The 13,857-nt window shown below is 42.8% G+C and overlaps 1 protein-coding gene across 13 annotated transcripts in view; it reads left to right on the top strand.

Moving 5' to 3' along the window:
* tenm2a (teneurin transmembrane protein 2a) overlaps positions 1-13,857 on the top strand; it is a 260,523-nt gene that overhangs the window by 204,511 nt on the left and 42,155 nt on the right. For all 13 annotated transcript variants that reach the window (XM_088081291.1, XM_088081292.1, XM_088081301.1 and 10 more), the window contains one exon: positions 12,551-12,673. In XM_088081291.1, the coding sequence (XP_087937417.1) occupies positions 12,551-12,673 (123 nt within the window). The remainder of the gene's footprint in view (positions 1-12,550; positions 12,674-13,857) is intronic.

Consider the following 13,857-nt stretch of genomic DNA (forward strand, 5'->3'; position numbering starts at 1 on the left):
ATGTAATTGTTAATAAGCTGATAAGAAACTAATGAGGAAAATAATTCACAAATGTGTCTATTCCTGAGAACATAATTGCTTGACTTTTTTTTTTTCACCACTACATCAGTGTTAGTGTGCCATCTGGGTACTTGCCAGATACATACAACTTGTTAACAGCATTGCCTGTCTGTCTTAATAATTGTTAGCATTAGCTTGTTAGCCACACTGAGAAATTACTTCATTTATAGGAGCATTTATCGCTAAAAGAGACCGCTCTCCTGACACAGGGTGAATACACTGTACTGTGTAATGTTGCATTTTTTGAATGGGATTCAGTGAGCGAGGAGCATGAGTTGTTAATAAGTTTTCCTTTGAGCTCCAGTTTCTGTTTTATTATATGCCAAACATCAGTGCTTTACCACCACACTTAATTGTGCAAGTGGCTATAATTCGGTAAGCTGAACAAGGCTGAAATGATGCTTTATTGTTATTACAGTATTACTTTTGCTAACTGTGGGGCCCCTTTTTCAGCTGTTGTAAGGGAATGTTTTGCTCTGGTGTTTTTGTCTGTGCTGAACAGAGCTGTAGCAGTGCTGCCAAGCCTGAAACCCTTGTGTTTACCTAGCTTTTTGTAGCGTTAATCGTGCAGCGAGTTTCAGTCGGAAGAGTTCACAGCTCATAAGGGGGATTTTGTAGTACCTTGTTTGTGTGTTGTGACTGTGTGTGTGTGTGTGTGTGTGTGTGTGTGTGTGTGTGAGAGAGAGAGAAAGAGAGAGAGAGAGAGAGAGAGAGAGAGCCCAGCACTCACTGGGGGGATTGTACCGAGCACCCAGAGCCATGCAGCGTGAAGAGGACCCCTCTGAGGCGTCCGCCCAGGAGCCCACTCATAAATTACACCAGGACACATGTGCCTGAACAGCACTTTTCTTTTTGTGCGTGTTTGCGTGCGTGTGTGTGAGCGCTCCTTCTCTATCTACAAGATGTGTGTGCAACAATGTGTGTGTCTGATTGCAAGGCTTTGAGGGCGCACAGGCCTTCAAACGATTTTTATTTCTACTGTGCTTCTCAAGGCCATAAATAAAGCTTCAGAAATTGCTTGGCGATCTTGCAGAAACACACACACGTATGCACGCACACTGAGAACCTTTTAGAAAGACTGGACTCAGCATGCTTCAGGAGCACGGTAGATGATATCTCTTTGAAGCCCTTTCACTGTGTCCCACTGTTTAAAAGGAGTCATGGGGGAGAGATAACATGGCACAGACATGTGCAGCAGTGTGCATTTCTGTACATAAATGTGTGTCTGTATGAGTTGGAGAGAGTTTATTTTGTATGTGAGGGCAGGCAGTTGCAGTTAAAGCGTTTGGCCCCCAACTCCAGCGGAGTATGGCCTCGTCTTAACATGTGAAGGAATGACTGAATGGATGGAGGGAGGAGGATAAACGAGAGTGCTTGTTCTTCATTCCCCCGGCGTCTTGTTTGCTTGCTCCGCATGGAACACCAGAGCCAAAGGAGAGGTGGTTGCTAGGATACAGGTGAACGGTTGGCATACAGGAGGGAAGACAGGTCCGTCATTGTGAACGGCAACCTGGAGAGAGTGAGATAGAGGAAGGTGAGGGGAGAGGAGAAAAGAGAGGGGTGGAATAGAGTTGGAGCAGAGAGGGCAGAGGGGAAGAAGGGAGATGCGTCACTGTCAGCATGCAGCCCGAACATAAAGCGGAGAGGAAAAGGAGGATAGATGACTGGAGAGACGGAGGAGAGGAGGGCTGAAGCTGATATGTCACTGTTGGCGTCGAAAGGGATGAGAGAGCGAGATTGAAGAGAGGGGGGAACGGGAGAGGAGCGAGGTCTGTTGTTTGCACTGGCGAGAAAAGAAGTGGAGCTGACGGGGAGGAGGAGCAGGAGTGACAAGACAGCCTGGTGTGGAGAGGAGAAACTGAGGGGAGGCATAAGGAGGAGAGATGAAGGAGAGCGTGGCCTCCTGAGGTTCTGTCACCTGGAATATCTGTGGGACTAATGTCTCCTAATTGATCACAGCGAGCGGAGAACAGAGGGAGTGTGACAGAGAGAGGACAGGACGGAGTGGAGGACAAGAAGGGAGGATGACAAGAAAAGAATGGATAAAAAGAGAAGTCTCAGAGGACAGAAAATGCACAGAAAGAGACAGAAAAATTGTGGTTAGTAAGGCGAGGAAAGGCTGGTTTGATACATGGATGAAAGATCGAGGACATGTCAGAGTCCAGGTGGACTGTTTTCACACACACACAATCACACACACATAGGTGAGCCCTTGACTGTGAAGTTGCTCACGGGCGCTGGTGTCACCTTTGCAGGGGTGCTCCGTGTGAATGTGTGCGTGTGTGTGATGGCTGAATTTGTCGGGCACGGTGGCATACTCCACATGGTATTGTCACCACTGATGAATGAGAGCGCACACACACATGCACGCGCACACACAGACACAATGTATTTTTAGTCTTACCCCCAGCTCCCCTGTCTATTGATTAAACAGTCTCACACACACACTGAGACACACACACACACACACACACACACACACACACACACACACACACACAAACACACTGTCAGCGAGTGTGACCTTCATGCCTCTATGCCGGCCACTTTCCATCCATCACTGCTGTCTCGCTGTACCAGACTGATCACAATCGCTTACTGCCCATTCTTCGCGGTTATAAGTGTCTCACTTCAGTGCATTCATATCACTGCTCCCTTACATAATAACGTGTTAATGATTTTTTACTGCGCAAAGATATATAGCCCTGCCAAAATGTGCGAGGTATTATTCTAATCAAAGGGGTTAGCATTTTCCTTAAAAATTTTGAATATTTTTGTTATCAATCAGAATGTAGGGAGACGTTGCACTGCCAAAGTAATCATTTAAAAGCTGGCTAAAAAACGGTGGCATTTCAGGAGAGTGTTACTCAATTTTAAGCCAGATTACTCTCAGACTGAGTGTTATCTAACGCACACCTGGTAGACAGGTGCTCAGGAAAATGAATTAATATAAAAGAAAAGGTTGAATTCCCACACATTATCGGCACTCAGTTTATTAGAGACGCAACGTTTCGGTTTAGGGCCATTGTCAGGCATCAGATTCACAATGTGAAACAACACATCTTTATTCTAAAGCCCCAGGCTGTAACAACCAATCAAAGAGAGGAGCCAATTTTCAAAACACCTGAGACACTTATCACATCACACTGATTAAAAAGAAAAAACAACAGATCTGTTTAAAGGATAACTTTCCCCCCAGATTTTCTATCACCATGTTTCCAAATTAAAAGTTTCCTGCCACAGAAAGATGCTGATTATTACATTTTGAAATAAATAATGTCTTTCTGCAACACTGATTAATGAAGTGGATCCCAGCTTATTTTGCTCATGACCCTTTAAAGCCAAGAAATGGCTCCTCTGTGAGTTGAAAGCATTCAACCAAAGAGGAATGTTCCCTTCTTGAATTTCAATAGTTTTTTAGAAATAATAGAGGTGAAATTATTCATGTCACAATAAAGAAAGCAAAGCACAGAAAAAGTAATTAGTAGTTTTTTTAGCAGGAATGTTATTTTTTATTCCTCGTTCCTATCTTATTAATCATATCACAACAACTCAGCTTTATCTTGCGACCTCTTGGGGGGTCCCAACACAGAGTTTGGGAGCTGCAGTCTCTGTGCATGCTTTAAGTAATAAAACATGAAGAGAAAAATGGGGGGAAAATACAAAGCTGACTTTGTGTCAAAGTTTTTTTTTATAATTGTTATGAGTATTTTAATGGAATCTTTCAGTTTTCGACCCATTTTTGGTTAAACAATGTAAAGACCTATTATTGCAAGTCATTCCCCCAAAATGTGACATTTCTGTTTGATATGAATGCCTTTCAGAGGCATAAAGAGGTGAAATTATTGCAATTTATTTCACATTTTTAAAAAAGCTAGGTTTTGACATAAATCTGAAAATCATGTTTTTGAGGCAGATTTATTACTTTTTTTCTCTTTCCTTTCATACCTTTTTAATCATGACGCAACCTGTCAGATTTGTCTTTGGGACCCCTTGGGGAGTCTTAACTGACTGCTTCAGTACATGCCTCTGGATAAAGAAAAGAAAAGGAAAAACGGAGAGAAAACCCAAATACGTTGCTGATTACGTGTCAGAGGGTTTTTGTTTTTTTAACTAATTTTACATTATACATTTTTACAGATTTTCTGAGATTTGGCCCCTAAAAGTGAATAACCATGTCTACAAGCACTGGTTATATGAGTGATGCTCCCTTCTTTGAGCATTTCATTTGAAAGAGACCTGAAGAGCTCAGATTGTGTACTATTTCACATTATCAACATATCTAAAAAAAATGTTATGCTCTTGTAGTAGAAATGTGTTTTTTTCAACAACTCTGAACTCCTCTGCAACACCACAGGGAGTTTTTGGGACCATTGCCTTAGTGCATGGTTCACGTAATAGAACCTGAAGAGAAAAATGAGGAGAAAATGCAAATTAATTGCAGACTATGTGTCAAAGTTTTTGTTGTTTTAGTTTTTGGGGGCAGATTTTTATATTTTTAATTTTTTTTCTTATTTTTTTCCCATTATAGGGTAATGATGTCTACTAGCGACTCATTATTGTAAGCCATTTCACTATGATGGTCCCCTCTTGGATTGTTTCCTTTAAGCAGTTCAGAGGCTTGGAGAGGTGAAACTATTGCTTATTTTACAATGAAAAATGCAAAGTTTTGATAACAAAAGCTGAAAATCATGTTTTTATGGAAGATATATGACTTTTTCCCTTTCTTTCCTACCTTTTTAATCAAGTTGCAACATGTCAGATTTGTCTTTGCAACCCCTTAGGGAGTCCTAACCCACTGCCTTAGTACATGCCTCTGGAAAGAGACAGTAAAAAGAAAAGAAAATTCAAATTCGTTGTCAAATTCATTCGACTTCAGTGTTTAACAAATTTTGTATTATTATTTTTTTTAACAGATTTTGTCATTTTTGTCCCTTTAAAGTGAATCGATCGATTAAAGTCAATCACAGTATGTGAGTGACATGCCTTTCTTGTCTTCCTTATTATTTATCTCTGAACTCCACAGCTTTAACTTGCAACAGCATATTGGGACTGCTGCATTAGTACATGTTTCAAGTAATAGAACATGAAGAGAATAATGGGGAGGAAATGCAAATATGTTTTTCTTTATGTTATACATTTTTTAAACAGATTTTCTCATTTTTGGCCCCCTTGAAGTGAATCAATGTCTGCTAGCAACCCTTTGTCACAGGTTGGATGAGTGATTGATAGTTTCATTTGAATAGTCTGTAGAGACTAAAACTCAAACCATTAACATTTTCAAAGAAAAGATTAAACAATCATTAAAATTCTATGCTTTTGTACCAGTAATGTATTTTCCTTTTGAATCTTTCATTATCTCTTGACTCCTCGGCTTTATCTTGCAACACTTAGGGGGTCCTGACTCAGAGTTTGGGGACCACTGCCTTTGTACGCTTGAAGTTGTAAGAAATTGGGGAAAAATATGGAGGAATGTTAATAAAAGTTAAAAGATTTTTTTTTGCTTTGTTTTATTTTATCTCTATGAATAAGATACAAAAACTGTGAGCCCTTGAGTATGTGCATGGAGTGTCTGCTTAAGTTGTGTCAGACCTGCAGGTCTCACAATGTGGCTGCTTTCCAAACCTTGCCTCCTTGACCCCAAAGTCCCCTCGCACTCTGCATGTGGCTTCCCTTCTGCCGATCCAAGGTGGAACAGCGAGAGGTCAGGATGTGTCGCTCATGCCAGGGTGGCTGTGTGTCCATATACATTTGGTGTGGTGTGTGTCTGTGTGTGCTGAGGTGAGGGCATATGGTGAATGCAAGAACCTGGGCATAAGGATCAGACGTGGAGCGTGTGTCCGTAGCAGCAGGGCCTGTCGTACTGATAAAGGTTAGGATCTTACCACACGCTGCCAGTCCAGGAAAAGGCCGGGGCATGGCCAGGACCAGGGACAAGGTGCTATACCATCTGCACCAGAGGGTATAAATGGGTCATCTGCACTGGCCAGGTGATACAAAGCAGGGTGAACGCTTGCTCAGACAGCACATGGTGGAAACATCAATGTGCATCCTTCGACTTTCTGTTTGTGTACCTGGAGTTTCTGTACGTGCTTTGCAGGATATATATTCTTTGCTTTGATGTGTGCATCAGTGGCAGTTCCAGACTGTTTTTTGTTTTTACTGGGGTGGCACAAATGGGGCACTGACAATTGCAGGGGTGGCATGAGGTAGAAGTGCTGCTTTGGGCACATGTGTCGGCATAGCTTTAATTTATCATTTTTGTCTCCACTACCCAAACCTACTTTAATTACTAACATTAGTGTCTTACATTCCAGTTTGGTTTAAAAGATAAATAGAACCACCAATCACAACACAACAGAGTGACACCACACAAATTTAAAGTAAAGCTTCCATACTTTATTAAAGAAGTTGTTCCTCCAAAAGTAAATAGTACAATAGCAACTATAAAGTGCCAACAAAATTAAAGTGCCAAAAATTATAATAAATGAGTCTGTGTGAATAAACTTTTTAACAGTATCAATATATTTGTATGTTAAAATTAGTCAAACTATACACTAGTCTGGCACATTACTGCCTCATAGCTTTAAGATTAAATTGCACATATAAATGAAAATGCAGTTTACAGGTCAAACAGTTCAAACTGACTGGGCAGATAGCCAGTCATAATGGCATGGCACCTGGGGTGGCCAGTTAGATTGTAGGGGTGACCCGTGACACCCAAGGCCACTGACTAGAACTGCCCCTGGTGTGCACAAATCCAGAACTTGCAGGCTCACTGACATCATTGCTGAGTGCATGCATGGGCGTGCATGGGCTCATTTCATTCATTTATTTCCTCATTTATTTATTCATTAGTGCGGGACTTATCTGCGCCCAATCGTTAGTCCAATTAGGCCCATGGTGCTTCACTAGTCCTGTGTTGGAAACAGGAGATGGATGAAGGCGAAGTGAAAGAAATCGCTGTCCTCTCTTCTCCTCTCTCCGTCTCTCATTTTCTCTCAGTGTCTCCGTCTCTTGGCCTGCGGAGCGTACTCTTCCTTCGTCTTTCTCCCTCACTCATTCTCCCTCACTCTCTGATCTGTGATAAGATAGCATAGTTCCTCATATCCTGTTTCTAATACAGATCGATGAGAAGGAAAGGGCCGAGGTAGGGAGGGATGAGACGAGGCAGAGTGGGTTGAGAGAAGACACAGGGGAGGGGAAGGGGAGTGGAGGGGAGGGGGGTCAGGGTAGAGATATCTGAAGAGGAAATGAGGATTCAGAAAGGAGGACATCACTCAGATTCACATCTCTTTTCATTTAGCCCATCACACAGACACACGCACACACACACAGCTACATCCGTGTCGGGGCCCGTCTCAATATTTCAGTGCCAATAAGGAAGCCATTTCTGTTTGTGTGATTGAGTGAGTTGCCGTCTTTCGCCACTATAGACACTGTTTTGCAGGTGGGAGCTGTGAGGGAAAAAAACTCACATAACCTTTTGTGTTGCAGTCAATTACAGTTCAGTTGCATCAGCTGGGTGAGGAGGTCCCGTCGGGGGTTGCAGTGTGTGTGCCTGCGTGCGTGCACTTGTTGTTAATACCGTGCGATTTTCAAGCGTGCATACGCAGATGCGCACACACACACACACACACACACACACTCAGAAGCAGACAAATTGTCTCTCTCAGTGTCTATGACCCCCAAGGGCAGCAGCCAACCGCCGCCCCCGTCCCTCTGTCTGAGACTCTAAATGATCTCAGCAAGCAGCGCCTTCAAAACTTAGCTGAGAGAGAAGGCTGCTTTATTTATAGACTACATAAGTGGATATTGTGTGGTAAATTCTAAGAAAAATCCCAAATCCCCTGAATATTGAGAACCAGAGGCAGCACACTGCTTTTTTCCTCAGCCTCCATATTAGCACTGTACCCGTCTGCCGCATGCAGAGATGGAGACTACGGTGTGAGTGATACAGTGTGTTTTCTCAGGTGGCTGCCTTTTGTGCATGTGTTTGTTTTTGGACAACAAAATGTCTAGCTAAATGAGGGCCTTAAAGATGGGGAGGGGGGAGGCAGGGAAAAGGCTTCCTAAACCAATTAGCAGCAAGGGCTGAGGATGGGGGGCCGGTCTGAGCTACAATTACCGTCCTAATTGAGGTCAGAGTTGTTAATTTAGTGGTGAATTAGAACAGTTAATATGCATTTATCAGGACGGCCAGGGGAGATGGCAAAGAAAAAGCATGTTGCCCGTGTGTGTGTATGTGTGTGTACTTTGTATAATCTCAGTCGCATTGCAAGAGATTACGTGCAAAACACGCAAGAGGCCATTCTCAGCCTTTGGTGCAATTAGGAGAAGTGCAATTGGTTCAATGGGAGATGCTGCCTTTTAAATAGGCAATGATATGGTTGAGTTGAGACAGAAAGGGGCGAGAGACATAAGAGCAGAGAGGAAGAAAGCAAGAGAGGGGGAGAGCAGGAGAGAGTTTGAGCAGTTGAAACATGTTCCAGAGAACAGAATGATGATGATACAATATTTTCCAGTCAGGGGACACTCAGTGCACAGTCTGCCTACAAAGTCACCTTTCTCCATCTCTGCCGCTCTCCGTTTTTCCCCCTCTCATGCAGAAATCCATTTGCACCCTTTAACTCGGAGACGTATAAATATTTCCCAAAACACACGTAGTCTACACATGGGCATTGTATTTCTGTCTGATTGCCTGCGTCAAGAACCACTTACTGTCAGAGGATGAATCACGACCATCTTTTTCTTACCCAACCAGTCAACGAATACAGGGCCACTCATCCCTTAAATCTTTCCTCTCCACTTGCCATCTTCTTCTCCCTGCCTCACTCCATCCGTAGGGGCCCTTATTCATCTCTTCCTCTCTTCTCTGCAACATCATCTGGAGCCTGTTTTCCTACTCTTTTTTATTTTATCCTCAGGGGATTTTATATGTTCTTTAATATTCTCTCAGTTCTTGCTGTCCTCCAGTATTCTCTCAGTTCCTCTCTCCTGCTCTCCTCTCTGCTGCCGAGGTTCGTCTGCACGATTTCTTCAAGAGCTCCTGACCCCGTCTCCGATCCCGGCCACCACCTCCTCCTTTTCATCTCGTTTGTCCCTCTGTCTATCAATCTGTCCTTTTTTTCTTTCCTTTTTTCGTCACAGCATCACGTGTACTGCCGCTGTTTCAGACGCTGTCTTTTGCAGATGATACTGGCAAGCACTTTGCCTCTCTGAATTATGCATCGAGATTACATAAAAACCTCTCGAAGCAACAGATCTATTTTTAATCCAACTCGTTTGCTTGTTAAACCTGTTTCTCTGTGATCTTTTCACGTGTGTACATGCATGTTTGTTTGTGTGTGAAAGAAAACGAGCAAGAAGACGGAGATTAAAAAGGGAATGCAGCCTAAGTCAGACTATCTCTGTTGTTCTCCTCGTGTCTGTCAGTCGAATTCAATTCAGATAGGCATTATTGGCATGGCATTTAATAAAGCCTTCCAATGCAGCCTGAAAACAGTAATTACGGCAATTATGATCCGAAAAGAAAATGCTTAAAATTATGGCAACACAAAGCTAAATACATCAATTTCAGCAGTTTCATTTGGGGCTAAAATTACACCCCTAACAAAGTTACAAGTGTTGTTAAAATGAAGGATGGTGCTTGTAAAGAGAATGATAACAAGTGTCTCTCTTTGTCTCTGTCTTTCTCTCTCTCTCTCTCTCTCTCTCTGTGTCTCTCCTCCTGCTCTTTGTGCTGCTGCAAAGAAACCTGTTGACAAAGCATTGGCTTTTGTGCTCTTGTCGCCGAGGAGTAAGAGTGCCATCTATTGGTCAACTTTTCCCAGCCACCCCACAGAAACCAAAAAAAAAAAACAGAGAGAAGAAGCTCATTCGGGGAAAACCGCACCGACCCTCAAACACACACACATTGAATAGACGTACACAATAAGATAACTATAGGGCTGTCTGATGTGTTCTTGGGGATGACCTAGATTGAGAGCACCGTCACAATAGACTCACTATTGCTTACTGTCTCCTGCTGATTCAATAGGTAATCTTTCCATCGACTGCTTCCCGTGATAGCATCTCTTTGCGTGTGCGTGCAGCTGAATGTGTGCGTGGATGCATGTCTGCTTTATCTACAAGGAAGGACAGGCAAAGATAAGAAGAAAAGACGAAGGAAAAAAGGGGGGAATTAAAAGAAAAAAGAGGGAGAGGGGATGAAGGTCAGTGTGATGAGAGAGGAGAGGGCAAGAGGTGGATATAAGAGAGAAGAGACAAGTGGGGGGAGGAAGGACACTGTAGTTTCTCTGCTGCTCTCCCCTCTTGCTTCGTCTCTCTTGTTCCCCACACCACCACCCCCCCTCCATGAAAAATAAAAAAGAGCTGACAGTGGAGGCCGGGCAGCAGCCGAGGTGTCAGCGCTTTCCTTTGACCAGGAGTGAGGGAGGGGAGAAAGAGGGAAAGAGAGGAAACATAAAAAGGAAGAAACAAAGAAACAGATAGAGGGGTGGTGTGGGAGAGAGATGGGACATCGGAGGGTGAGAATGAGTCTGCCCCGGCAGCAATTCCTAAAGCCGCATCTCCTTTTCTTGCAACTTTTACACTCATCCCTGTGTGTGCAGAAACTGGGCAAGTGGAGATAGAGTTTGACAAGAGGGAAATTGATTCCCAGGCTTCAGATGCAGGTGTTATAAGGCTCATGTGGTGGGGATGAGGCCAATGCTGAGAGGCATGCAGTAACACCTACATAATGCATCGATGCATCGTACACAATCACGCATCCACACCATGCGCATCCTCAAAGCTCCCCATCCCTTCATGTTTATATTCAACCCTGCAGCCCTTTCTATAACATATTTTAATGAATATTTAGACATGAACAAATGATGCCTCTCCAGTTTTTCTACTGGGTGATTTGGAGTAATTAAATATCACAATATTTGTTAACAAATACCTCGATACCTCGATATTGACGATACTGTAGGTTGACTATTGATGCTTTCACAAAATATTTACTCAGACATTTTTGATAAATAATCCTTTAGTAATATTTTTCTTGGGGGGGTCAAGTTTTTTATGGAGGGAGGGTTTTTATGGCCTTTAATTGATAGGAAAGCTAGAGAGATTACAGGAAATGGGGATGATAAAGAGTACGGATGACATGCAGCAAAGGGCTGCTGATCTGACTCAAACTCTGGGCCGTTGCGACAAGGACACATCGCCTCTGAATATGTTCACAGACTCAACCAACTAAGCCACCCAGTGTCCCGATCCTCAGTATTGTTGGTATGGTGATTAAGTGGGTAAAGAAAACAGCTTCAGCTTTAATCTGTTGATTATTTTCTCGCTTAATGGATTTATTGATTGGTTTTGAAAAAAGTTAGAAACTGTTGATCAATCCAGACCAAAAGATAATCAGTTTGCTGTCATGGAGGAGTAGAAAAACCAAACAAATATTCAAATTTAAGAGACTTGAAACAGAGATTTTTTTCCCCCTTTTCTTAAAAAAAAGACTCAAAAAACTACTCAAACCAATTAATGATCAGTTTTCAAATTATTTATGAAACTGGTCAGCAATTAATTTAAAAGCTGGCAAATATCAATCACGTGCTGCAGCCCTAGTAAAGGCAAACAATAATTACAGTAAGCTAGAACAATCTCGTAAATTTAGAAAATTACATGACTTTACTGTAAAACCTGAAAGAGAAACATGTACAATATACAATATCGACCCAATATCTGCCCTACCCAAGAGTTTAAACCCAACATTTACAACGCCCAGACACACACCGCTTACCAAAAACACCAAACGTATACTTTGTGTACTGGAAAATGACTACCTCCTTTCTGTTCTGGTTCCTCTCTTTTCTGTATAGTTTTTTGAGGGGGGAGGCGCCGCTTGGCAGCAGGCTAAGGAGGGAAGAGACACGGGGAGAGTAAAGAGCTGACAAAGTGAGGAGCGAACACACTCGAGCAGTCTTATACCACCAGCAAACAATAACACAACAGAGGACAAAAGAAGAGGAGAAGGGAAAGGAGAGTCATAGAGTGATCTCTTCAGAGAGCAATCTGTCACTTGCTCTCCGCAAGATGGTGTAAAGGCTTCCAAATAAAAGCAGGAGACGCTGTCAGGTTGAAAGAAGATTGCGAGAGGTTAGGGGTAAAGAAAGCGGAAAAAAAGAAAGAGAGATCTTTAGGGTTTTTTAATTGTCTGTTTTGTAAGACAGTTCTCGTGCTGTAGGTTTCCACTTTGTTAACAGCGTTTTTTGATTGATATACAAAAAAAAACGGCGTTCTGTGAAAGCTGCACGGGTTGCCATATAAATGACAGATCAGACTTGGAGGTTTGGCCCCTCCTGTATTTCTGTGGCTTGATGAGCTTTCAAGTGAAGCTTTTTTTATACCAGGCTTGTAGACAATCCACCGTTCAAGTCATATGTCCTCACACTCTCTCCCTGCCTCCTCTTTTCTCTCTTTCTTTCCGCCCCTTTGTGTGCAGCGATCAACTTGCTGGGTTTGACATGGCAGCTGAAGCCATCCGACGGCCCTGTGTTAAACAACGGACTGGGAGCTGGTTTGCCTGTCAACAGTGACGTGGCCACGCTGCCCTCTGGAGGCAGAGGTATGAACTACAGCACACACGACCCCCACATAAGAACTGACACACTGCATGTAGAGTTCAAGGCAAAACTCAGATCTGGAAGGCTTTACAACCTACTCTCGATAGGAGAAGTCTGATGATATTCTTTTTTTTAAAATTATTATTGTCACCAAATCCCATGAAAAGACACAATAAATTAACCTACTAAGAAGTATTGCCAGTGCATCCAAAACATGAATCAGCTTGTCCCTCTTTGCTATAGAGCTCTATTGATATCCAAAACATGTCAGGTAATGTTCTTTTATTATGAAGAACATGTGCACTGTAGTTTGCTCTGAATACCACATACAGAGTCCTGGTGCTACAAATTCTCACCAGCATGCCAAATGTGTATTCATCTGCAGCAAAAAATAGTCCCCAACAAATGCAGTATTTCCTCCCAAAATAAAGCAATATTTTTTATATATATTTTCAAAGATTTATGTCATCAGTAGGAACAAATTGGATTTGGGCTAAGTGCCACAGCCAGGGTAGGAAAATCAGAAAGTGCTAAAGGACATTATCGTATTTGTTGAAAAAAAAACACACACAAAAAAAACAGAATAGGACCAGTTCTATTCTTTGAGGCTTTTCAATGCCGTGTCTGCTGTGAGTAACTTACTAAAATGGGTCCAATAGATTTTCCCCCGCACCAGAACAGGCTCAAACCAGCTCTAATATTTTCATAATTCATGCAACAGTACTAGCTGTGCTATCAGTATGTGCTGTTTAACCACTCTGCTGAGTTGTGTCGAGCTAGGTTTATCGTCTCAGTCAGAAGCGAGGTAAAACACCAACTGCCTCACCCCCCTCCCTCCCTCCTCTCTTTTAAGGCCCCCATGCGGCTCTCTATCTATTCTTCTTTCACTCGCTCGATCTCGCTCTGTAACACACACAGCATGTACTATAGGTACGTGTGGGCTGCTGCTCTGTGTCTGTATTCTGTATTAATGAGAGGACTGTTGTGTTGTGTTCCCCAGCCGTCTAGGCCAGATGCTGCTGTTGTTCTTCTCATTGTTACTTTTATTTCTTCGCTATTCTGCACACAAACATACACACTCAGTCTTTTTCTGTCTGGGCCCCAACACTCTGCTGTTAGATGACTGACCTGATTGCAGGATGCTGTGTGTTTCTGCGGGCGCTCCTGTTTGCACGTCTGCTTGGTA

This window comes from Plectropomus leopardus, chromosome 8, assembly GCF_026936395.1.
Source record: "Plectropomus leopardus strain MGB_pleo_1.0 chromosome 8, ASM2693639v1, whole genome shotgun sequence".
NCBI classification, from domain to species: domain Eukaryota; kingdom Metazoa; phylum Chordata; class Actinopteri; order Perciformes; family Serranidae; genus Plectropomus; species Plectropomus leopardus.